Source organism: Lactuca virosa, chromosome 8 (genome assembly GCF_052849685.1).
Source record: "Lactuca virosa cultivar CGN04683 chromosome 8, Lactuca_virosa_CGN04683_v6, whole genome shotgun sequence".
In the NCBI taxonomy this organism is placed as follows: domain Eukaryota; kingdom Viridiplantae; phylum Streptophyta; class Magnoliopsida; order Asterales; family Asteraceae; genus Lactuca; species Lactuca virosa.
Window position 1 is genome coordinate 132,576,119 of NC_136433.1, and position 11,550 is coordinate 132,587,668.

At 37.5% G+C, this 11,550-nt stretch overlaps 1 protein-coding gene across 1 annotated transcript in view; it reads right to left on the reverse strand.

Annotated features, from left to right (window-relative positions):
* The window catches only part of LOC145130853 (uncharacterized), a 45,885-nt gene extending 45,328 nt beyond the window's left edge, over positions 1-557 (reverse strand). Inside the window, exon 1 of the mRNA XM_079065612.1 lies at positions 144-557. Coding sequence (XP_078921738.1) covers positions 144-557 — 414 coding nt within the window. The remainder of the gene's footprint in view (positions 1-143) is intronic.
* Between the last annotated feature and the right edge of the window lie 10,993 nt (positions 558-11,550).

Here is an 11,550-nt window from a genome sequence, read left to right on the forward strand (position 1 = left end):
AGGTTAATGCCATTGTAGAGACCATAGAGAATGGTCAGAAAACCCTTACTCGTACCATCTGACCCAGCAACCCTTTCCGCCAAACCCTTGTTGATAAGAGTATGTAACCCATTCCATTGCGGCGGAAAACCCGATTTCTTAACCTTCGTCACTGTGGTAAGAACATCAGTATACCCCATCTCATAAAGCATTGTAAACAGCTGGGTTGTGGTGATGAAATCAGGAGAGATAACAGAACCATCGACGGCAAGCCTCAACAGGGAACATAATCGCCCTTTCGAAATTGATGCCTTGTGAGTGAAGATTTGAAAATAGATCCTCTCCTTGTTCTTGTCATAAGACGCAGTAGAATACACCTGTGATAGCAAAGACATTGGAACAGATTCCACCTGTGTGAGGGCGATAACCAGAGGAGAGTATTTGAGACATTCGACAACTTGGAGCATGTACGAATCATACAAAAAGGGGTTCAGCTGAATGATCATGTTCAGATTAGGTTTGATCACTAGCAATGACGATGAATCAGTCTGATCTTGAACAAATGATGATTCCGCCATTGTTGATGTAAGGAAGAAGATGAATAGTTGCAGATTGCCTTGTGTATTTGAGAGAGGTTGAAGAAGGTAAGAAGGGACAATTGGTGTGAGAAACCCTTTTTATACCGTTGCCAGGAGAGAGAAAGAATCTTCATGATGATGATACAGTCACTTAAACGTCGCCTGAAAAAGCGCGATGTGACAGGTTGGTTACCCCAGATAGACGTCATCAAGCGTGGGTTTAGGAACCGTTCAAATTCACGCGCCCAAAATCTTATCCACATATCGTTGTTTCAAATTCACTTTCGCTTCATATGTTAAACTGACCATTTTCGCGCCAAAAATAAACTTTAAACGAGCCATAAGGAACATCAACCAGAATTGTGGAAAATCACAAAGAATTTTCGTGTAAGAGTGTGCGAAAAAGATAGAAATAAAGCAAAATGTGTATAGGATGTGAGTGATGTCTTTAACAAGACATAAATCAGATGATTCCGGGAAAGAATCTCTTCCTTCAAATTCAAAAGAGACTTGAAGTGCTTGCGTGGTTACCCGAGAAAATACGATCAAATGTTTGTAAAGAAACACCAAAAGGCTTCTTTTAAATAATAATCTAAAGGGTGGCTTATCTTCAACCGAACATCGATTCTTAACATAAGACCGAACGTTGGATGAAGTACTTGTGAGACCGATGTGGTCTGTTGAACAAGTAGGTTGGATAGAATTTGTTGTGACTTATGATGTTATGAAAATCTCAAAAACAAAAAAACATACTGGATCTTTTTGGGAAGAAATGCCTTGGTGTTAGACAATTTCATAAAAGACCACTCAAAAAATAAAATGAGATTTCGTTAGGTAACAAGTGAGATCTTGAATATAAATATTCACCGTCAATTCATTATTGGTGTTGGATTTTGGGTCTCACTTAGCACGTGGTGTACGCATCTAAGATCATAGACACAGATTTTGTGTAACCATAAACCTCAATGGTAATATCTGAGAGTCTCAAGGGTTACCTTGTTGAAACGAAAGTTGATGGAGAATGTAAAGGTGATTGTTAAGGAACCGAAAGTACCCCTGCTAGATAAAAGTGACAAAGCAGAAAACTCTTAACTCATGTGAGAAGAGTAAGGTAGCTCATGACTGGAGTGAATTGAGCAGCAATGTATTTGGTACCTAGAAAAGAGAATAAGCAAACAAACAAACCACACAAGCAGAACAAACAAAACAAAAAAATAATTAAAAGAAAAATAAAAGATAAAATCTTTTGGAATTTTGAATATTCAAAAAAATAAATAAAAATAACAAAATAAAAAAAATATTTTTGGATTTTTGAAGTTTCTGAAAAATAATAAAAACAGAAAATATATATATATATATATATATATATATATATATATATATATATATATATATATATATATATTTTGAAGTTGCTGAAAAATAATAAAAAAAATAAACAAAATGAAATTAATACTAAACACTCTTGGAATAAAAATAAAAGAGAAAATAGAGCAAAAAAAAGATTTAAAAGAGAGTATACAAAGTATACAGCCGAAACCAAACCTTAAAAGAATGAAGCGAAATAAGCCGAGCGTTCGGTTCATTTCGGTTCCCTAAAATTTCGGAGCCGAAATAGACCGAGCGTTCAGTTCATTTCGGTTCCCGAAAATTATGGAGCCGAAATAGACCGAGCGTTCGGTTCATTTCGGTTCCCGAAAAATCCGGAACCGAAATAGACCGAGCGTTCGCTCTATTTCGCTTGTTTAATTTTTAGAGAGAGATTTGAGGGTTCGGTACCGACTCTGCTTCCATCATTCCCAAACCTTGTAGAATCTTATTGAAGCTTGCTTCTGGTAAGGCTTTAGTGAAGATGTCAGCTAGCTGATCAGAGGACCGAACGAAATGTACTTCCACATTTCCATCTTCAACATGGTCCTTGATGAAGTGGTATCTCAGTGCAATATGCTTTGTCTTTGAGTGTTGCACTGGATTGTGCATATTCTTATCGCGCTTTCAGAGTCACAATAGAGTATTTTCTTCATACTTAGTCCGTAGTCTCTTAGTTGGCTTTGTATCCATATCACTTGTGAGGTACGGGATGCTGCAGCTATGTACTCAGCTTCGGCTGTTGAAAGAGACACGCATGTTTGCTTCTTGGACTGCCAGCTAACAAGTTTACCGTCAAGGAATTGGCATCCTCCAGTTGTGCTCTTTCAGTCCAGACCGCATCCTCCAAGATCGGCGTTAGAAAAAGCTTGAACAAAAAAAACAGATCTAGCAGGGTACCAAAGACCGAGAGAAGAGGTTCGCTTTAGATAACGGAAAATATTTTTCACTGCCACCATGTGAGGTTCTCTTGGATTTGCTTGAAACCTGGCACAATAACAAACAGAGAACATAATGTCCGGTCTACTAGCAGTTAGATACATAAGAGACCCTATCATTTGACGATAGAGTGTTATGTCAACAGCAGGTTTTTCCAGAGATGGTGTTAACTTTGTGCCAAACGCCATGGGAACCTTCACCTTCGAATCTCCCGTCATACCGAACTTCGCCAGCAAGTTCTTCGTGTAAGCCTCCTGGTTGATAAAAATGCCTTCTGGTCCCTGTCTTATATTCAATCCAAGGAAAAAGTTAATAGGACCCATTGCGCTCATTTCAAATTTACTCTCCATCAACTTCCTGAATTCAACCGTTAAGCTAGGATTCGTGGAGCCAAAGATGATGTCATCGACATAAATCTGAACTATCATTAGATGTTCGCCTTCTTTCTTTCGGAAGAAGGTTGGGTCAACCGAACCTTGCTTGAATTTCGACATTTTAAGAAAGCGAGTTAATGTTTCATATCAGGCCCTCGGTGCTTGCTTCAGACCATATACAACTTTATCCAACACATAGCAGTAATCAAGGTATTTCTCATTCACGAACCCAGGTGGTTGTTCAACATACACCGTTTCTTCTAGTTCTCCATTTAAGAAAGCACATTTCACATCCATTTGGAAAACTTTGAAGTTTTTATGTGCAGCATATGGTAGAAAGATTCTAACTGATTCCAACCTTGCTACATGAGCGAAGGTTTCCTCATAGTCTATCCCTTCTTCTTGGCAGTATCCTTTCACCACCAACCGATCCTTATTGCGTATGACGTTGCCCTCTTTATCCAACATATTCCTAAAGACCCATTTTAAGCCGACCACTGAAGCATCCTTTGGAATGGGAATCAGCCTCCAAACTCGAGTACGTTCAAACTCATGGAGTTCATCTTGCATAGCTTGTACCCAATCAGCGTGGTCAAGTGCAGCATTAACCATCTTCGGTTCGATTTTGGAGACAAACGAATTAAACATATAGAATTCTACATGAGAAAATAATGCAATTTGTTTCGCTTTCAATTGAGAACGTGTGAGAACTCGCTCAGATGATTCACCAATAATGTGTGCTTTGGGATGATCCTTAGTCCATTTCGCTAGAGGAGGGTAATTAGGGTCATAGGCAGGATCCAACTCTGCATTTACCTCTTCTTCAAATTCTGATTGATCACCTTCGTCATTTGTATTCTCATTCTCCCCTTCAAATGGCGAAGCGTATTCCATGTCAGGTTCAGGATGCTCCCCCTCGGTTGGAGTAGGATTCTCCCCCTTGGTTGGACTATCATGGGTTGTTTTTGTTGCAGATGAACCCTCCCCCTTGAACGTTGAACTGTTGTTTGGAGGGTCAGTTGAGGGTTGACCACCAGTCGGTTTAAGAGGTTCATTTTCCATTTCTTTTGTAGCTTCATCAATGATATTTTTCAGATTATCAATTTTGTTGTATGCTGCTTTCGCTTCTGAGTGTACAGCCTTTTCTGGTTCATCAAATAGCCTTATGTACTCTTCAAACAAGTTGGAAATGGGAACAGAGACTTGTCCTGATTCAGGAAATATTTCCTCTAATGTACTTTCACTTCTTTGAACTTTCTTCATATAGTTGTCATCAAAGGTTACATAGTAGGTTTCTTCAATACGTTTGGAACATTTATTCAAAACCCTATATGCCTTTGAAGTAAGTGAATAACCAAGAAAAATTCCTTCATCGACTTTAACATCGAACTTGTTTCGGTTCTCTTTGGAGTTGAAAATGAAGCATCTTGAACCGAACACGTGGAAAAACTTAACGTTGGGCTTCCTACTGTTCGGAATCTCATACGGAGTGATAGAGAATCGTTTGTTAAGTAAGGATCGGTTCTGAGTATAGCACGCTGTTGCAACTGCATCGGCCCAGAAGTATAGCGGAAGAGAAGCGAAGCTTAGCATGGTCCGGGCTGCCTCACACAAGGAACAGTTTCGTCTTTCAACAATTCCATTCTGTTGTGGTGTATAGGGGGCGAGAAGTTGTGAGATATCCCCTTTTCAGCCAGAAAATCCTCAAAATCTTTATTCTTGAATTCAAGCCCATTGTCGCTTCTAATATTCCTCACCAGCTTTCGCAGCTGCAGTTCCACTTGCTTGACAAACGCCTTCAACTTGGGAGTCGCGTCCGATTTCTGTTTAAGAAAGAAAACCCAGGTGAAGCGTGAAAAATCATCTACTATTACAAGTATGAACTTACTACCACCGAAGCTTTCGATAGCCGAAGGTCCACATAAGTCAATATGAAAAAGTTCAAGAGCTTCAACAATCTTTGTATTGATACGTGTAGGATGGCTCTTTCTGGTTTGTTTGCCCATCTCACACGCTGCACATAGGTGTTCCTTATCAAACTTGAGAAGAGGAAGGCCTCGAACATGATCACCAAGCACCAACTTATTTATGTCTTTGAAGTTCAGGTGCGATAGGCGTCGATGCCATAACCAGCTTTCATCAGAGTTCGCCTTTGATAGCAGGCATATTGCTGGTTTTCCTCGAATTGGGTTGAGATTTAAAGGATACATCTCTCCCTTGCGTTCATACTTCAACATAACTCTTTTGGATTGCTTCTCAATTATTTCTTATCCCTCATCATTGAATGAAACTTTCAACCCGGTTCCCACAACCAATTGAGATACACTGATGAGGTTGTGCTTCAATCCTTCCACGTAAGCCACTTTTCGAATCGTGAATTTTCCGTTGGTTATCATTCCATATCCTTTGATTGTGCCAAAAGAATTATTTCCATACTTCACACATCCACCATCATTAAGGGACCGAAACTCCCTCAGCTCTTCCCTCCTTCCTGTTATGTAACGCGAGCAGCCACTGTCTATGTACCATTCGTCATCGAACTGCTCGTCACTTATAACCTGCAAATTCAAGCAGATTTAGGAACCCAAAGTCTCTTGGGCCCTAGTGAGTCTTTTACAGAAAAAGGAATAGCATCAGAAATATCAACCAAATAAGTTCTTTTTATTAGAGTGGTTTTGTCTTTTCTTTTGAAGGTATACACCTTGATTTTGTTTTTATCCTGTTTAAATTGTGGTGTGTCTGATGGTGTGTTGTTAGATGGTTTTGGAATATACTTTTGAATCCTAGTGTTAGCTAACTTTTTCTTATTATTGATATCAGAATCCGAATCAAGCTTTCCCTTTACTTTGATGTCCTTCACTGAATTCTGCTTTTGTTGGCAGCAAGAAGGACCGAAGCTTGACTTTCGGTTGTTAGCTTTGATGTTGTGACCGAAACTGGATGTTCGGTTCTGAGCTCTGGTGTTGGAACCGAAACTGTATTTTCGGTTCTGAGCTTTGGAATAATAGGAGTTTGGACTAAAACTTTCCTTTCGGCTTGGCTTGTCATTTTTCTTGACGTTTAACTCTTTCTTGGAAGGAACGTAGTTAGGGTTTTGAGACTGCCAATACCGTTTTCGCTCATTCAGATTCTTCATGTACCTCTGATTTCTTTGGCGTTTCTGTTCAGCCAACTGCTTTTGAGATTTATAAATATTGAAGCTTGATTTTGGCTTCTCCTTTGGAGTTTCGGTTGTCTTGGAAGATACATTTGATGCTTTCTTTGGTTCTTCTGGTATCTCTTTCGTTCCACTTGTGCTTGGTTTATCAAAACTTGAGGGTTTGTTGATGGGTTCAGCAATGTATCGACCTCTTACCCTCCACGAGGTTCGCTCTGATAAGCCGATGGTTTCGTCTGCATTATCAATAGGGGCGGACCAGAAATAATCGTCGCATCCTTTAGCATTGTCTGTGTCGACCAAGATTTTCAATTTTGCTGTTTGTTTTTCAGTGACCCCTGTAACAGCATATACCTGATTTGGCACGGTTTGAACTTTCTGATAGACCATTGCTTTTTCTTTGAGTTTCTGCGGCTTGTCCTTTGACAGGCGAGCATACTCAACCGAGTTCTCAGATATGAGTGGTTTTTCATTCTCAGTTTCGCTCTTCATAAATTCAGAGCAATCAACCACATCTTCCACCGAGATTTCGCTCATCTCACTTTCCTCATCAAATTCAGACGTGTTATCTGTATTCATTTTATGTTCTGAAACTAATTTGGCGTTAGATGATTCAAATGTTTGAATGGTCTCGGACTTAATTTTCAACCTATCATTTTCATCTAAAAGATTTTTGAGCATACATTTATGTTCCTTAGAGTCAATTAAGGTCTCTATCTTATCTAGTCCGATTTTATAAGTGATGGAAGTCTCTTCGGAGGACATTATGGATTCACACTCAGCGATGACCTCATCCTTCTTAAATTCAAGGAAGGGTAAGATCATCTTATGAATCTTTTTCCCTATTTCACAATTTAAGTGCAACTGAGTAATATTCGTATATAAGCGTTTAGCAATCAAGCAAAAAACATTCTGTTGTTTCAAAAACTTTAAATTGTCTCGTTGCAAATAAATAATCTCATCCCTAGCCCTATTTAACTCCGTCTCCTTCAGCTCAATCCACATCCTTCTCTCCTCACTCTTCGAAGACACCCTGCTGAGTTGGTCAGTTAGGTTAGAGTTCGCTAAGCGAGTTTCCATGAGACTACCACTTAAGTTAGAAAATTTAAATTTTAGTTCATTTAATTCTTCTTCATAATTTGTTACAGGAACTTTAAGTGATTCAAGGATGGATTGTACCTTTTTGATCAGCCGATCACAGTCGTTGATCTTCTCACTCACGGGCTTGGCTGCAAAGCACTTGTCCTCTGTCAGGTTCAGTTCCTTAAGCTCACCTTCGGTTGGTCTTCCAGCAGTGACCATCAAACATCTTCCAGCCGAATCAGTATCTCTCGCCACGTAAGCTCTTCCATGTGTGGGTTTTCTCACTTCTTCATCCTCAGAATCGGTTGACCAGACTTCAACGCCATCGAACTCATCTTCATCCACATTTTCCTGCACAATCAAGGCATTCATTGAACTATTAGTTGCCTTCTTTTTCTTTATTTCTTCCAACTTTCGCATGTAATACGCCTCATCATCTTCACCGTCCCTTTTCTCAGCCATCTTCCTCAACATGCAATCTTTGGCAAAGTGGTTCTTGCCATGATAGTAATTGCAGTAGAATCCAGAGTCTCCTGCAAGCTTGCTTTCTTTCTTGTCGTCATCCTTTTGAGAGGAGTTCTTCGTTTCTTCTTTCACCTTCTCAGAGCTATAACTTCTTTGCCAGTTTCTGTTCTTATTGACAGGGAACTTCTTTCGTGCAAACTTCTTTGGGTTGGAGACCATCATTGCATATTCTTCGCCTGTAAGGTCACATTCAGACATATCTGAATCCTCTTCTTCTTCTGCAACACTTTTGCATTTTGAGCCAAGGGCCAGCGATCCCACACCCGAAACTATCTTTGCCTCCTTGATTACCACACTTTCATGGGATTTAATAATACCCACCAGTTTCGCTAGCGAGTATGATTTAAATTGTTCATGAGCTTTTACTGTTGAAACCACTGCCATCCATTCTGGTCTTAATCCATTCATGAAGGTTACCTTTTGCTCAATCAATTTTCTTTCAATACCATGCTTGATCATCTTGCTAAGGAGATGATTGAAGCGATCGAAGGTTTGTATCAGTTTCTCTTCAGATTTCTGTTCGAAAACTCCAAATTCTGAGAGCAACAAGGTTTGGATCGAGTGTTCTAGATCCTCATCGGTTGAGTACAGTTCTTTTAACCTATCCCATATTTCTTTAGCCGTCGTGCATGAACCGACTAATCGAAAAGTGTCAGATTACAATGCGAATCTGATCATTCTCATGGCTTTCACATTACATAGCACCTTGTCCTTTTCATCCTGTGGCATCTTATCTTTGTCCGCCACAAGCTGATTATATTCTTTTTGAGTCTTCACTGTCTTGTTCGTTCCAGAGTGGACAAACGGCCCAAGCGTGATAGCTTCCCATATGAAATAACCATTATCTTCAGATCCAACTACGTAATCTTCAAAGTGATGCGCCCATACTTCATAGTCTTGAGTGTAAAGAATGGGAACCCTTGTAGTGGATCCAATGCTCTTGGAGATGTTGATGGGATTAGTTTGAGAATCGTCATGAGACATGATGAGCCTTTCCTTAAAGCTGCTAGAATCAGACCTGTAAACTTGAGATTAGGGTTTTATCAAACACAAGAGTTATCGTCAACAAGATGAAGACGGCTTCTTTATATTCGATAAAAGCGGAAACCCTAAAGAATTCTTCAAACAAAAGGAATGTGTATTGATCACACAGTCTCCTGCTCTGATACCAATTGTTAGAACAAAGTTCTTGTAGGATCGATTGATTCTTAGCAGAAAAGCAATAAACTACGTAATAAAGAACACATGAATGGTTTAACTGATGTCGAATGATTAAACTTTAACACCTCAGAAGAGCTCGATTAAGAACTTCGACTGTAGAGGTGTTTAGGGTTACAAAGCAATAATGATAATAATCACGACCGTATCTAAGGCATACATGCATGCACTATTTATAGCTTAACCCTAATTAATAATCACGGATGGACAGGCTCAATCCGGATATACAAAACTAATCCCATGACGCAACATAAAATACCCAACAACATGCATATGTGTTATGTAGTTGATATTGTTGCTATATGTGTATTAGGGTAGAGCTTGTATGATATGATAATGTGTATGTGTGAAATTCAATAAGCTTTGTGCTTACCCCCTTTTCCCCTTAAAAATATTGTTTCAGGATCAGATGGTACTCAGGATGGCAGGGCATGACAGTACACACTGGCTCGAATCGTTTGTTGGAGTTTTTATATTACATTGGATTATGTCTTCTCTGATTTTTGAAATTATAACTATTTAATGATTTTTGAAATTACTTGATCTTGAGTGTTTGCTTTGAAACTTCTTTTGAATAAAATATATGGTTTTGATTATACTGATGTTGATTTAAAAAGTTCAAATTTATTGCAAATTTTGGGATGTTACAAGTTGGTAATAGAGCACAACCTGAGAGAATCAACCTCACTTTGGTGAGTTCTGAACTCAAGTTCGCGGCTCAAGAGTTATTTTTAAAATAAAACTTTATGAAACTAAATGAAATGGTTTGGAAAAGGTTCGCAAGCGCAGTGTGTACAGTTAGTCGATGTCAGAGGAAAAAGGGAAAGTGTTCAAATCTTATTTATTATTTTTGGATATAAGATTGTTATATTATGTTAGATAGCCTGATTTTTCATATGATATGTTGTATGCATGTTATGTGTGCTATTTGGAATTGGTACTAGTACTGATAGGTTCTATAGTGAATGTTTTAGGTTGTATACAATATGAACTAAATAGACTCAGAATGTATGATTTAGCCTGGTGCACTACTCTCGTTTGAGTCCAACCGTTCTGGTGCATAATCACTATCTAGTTTTACATTGTATACGACTGTGCATTCATGAGACAATACGTTGGTATTGGTGGAGACTCCATGTGATGTATAGTAGGAGAGTGAGGGTGATTTCTACTGATCTTGGAAAAACGTAGCAAATGCTAGTATAGAGTGGATGTGATAGAAACGAATCAGTAAAACATATAAAATAATCATAAAAGACGGATCAAACACGGATCTGTTACCATGTAAACTAATAACAATCTATAGAGAACTAATAATAATATAGAGAGAAAACGGCTAAGGTTACATTGTTGATAGAACACTATGTATTACAAAAAGAAAGTAAATAAGACTATAAATAGAAAAATTATCTAGGGTTAACCTAGCTAATGGGCTATTCATAAGCTTTAATATAAGAAGATCCCAAATAACTTATTATGCTAACAATATTGTAATCTATAGACATGATATTATCTTACTGTAATAATAATTTATTATTTTTATCTGACAAAGTATATTATTTTACTATATTGAGTATATTCTGGTTGAGGATAACATCGTAATATACTTTTAATGTATTCTCTTTGTCTATAATATGTACTGATTTACTAAAATTATATTGTATTTTTTTCCCTAATATATAATATTATATTATTATAATGTTATTGTATATTCTATGTCTAATAGAATATATTATTTTATCCTAATCTTACGATATTCTATATGTATGAAAGAAGATATCAGTCTTGCATATAATTGTTTTTTTTTGTCATTTTTAGATTGAAATTTTAATCTTATAGTAAATTTCACTGACGGACAAAAGGAATACAATAACATAACATTAAAATAACACATCATGTGAGACAAAGATAATATAATAAAATTGTAGTAATCTATTACCTTATGTATTTTCCTGTTAAAAAAATGTCAATGTATTATCGTTAATGAGCCCAAAATATAAGACTCTTTTTTTGTAATTACCGGCTAGAATTCAACATTACTGATTAAAATCTCAAATGTTTAAATGATTACCGTTTTTTTATTATAATAATTGCTAGTATTTTGTCCTTTAATTAAAAAAATAAATTCATGAATTAAATCATTAATGAGGCTAAATATAAGAACTTATCTAAATATTTTCTTTAAATAAATTCATAGTTATGGTTTATGGTTTGGGCCAAGGGTACGGGAGAGAGGAAAAAAAACAACATACTTTAGTCTCACTACCAATATGCTCAATGTATTTTTTTACCCACAATAGCATTGTTTTCTTATACATAATAACAACCT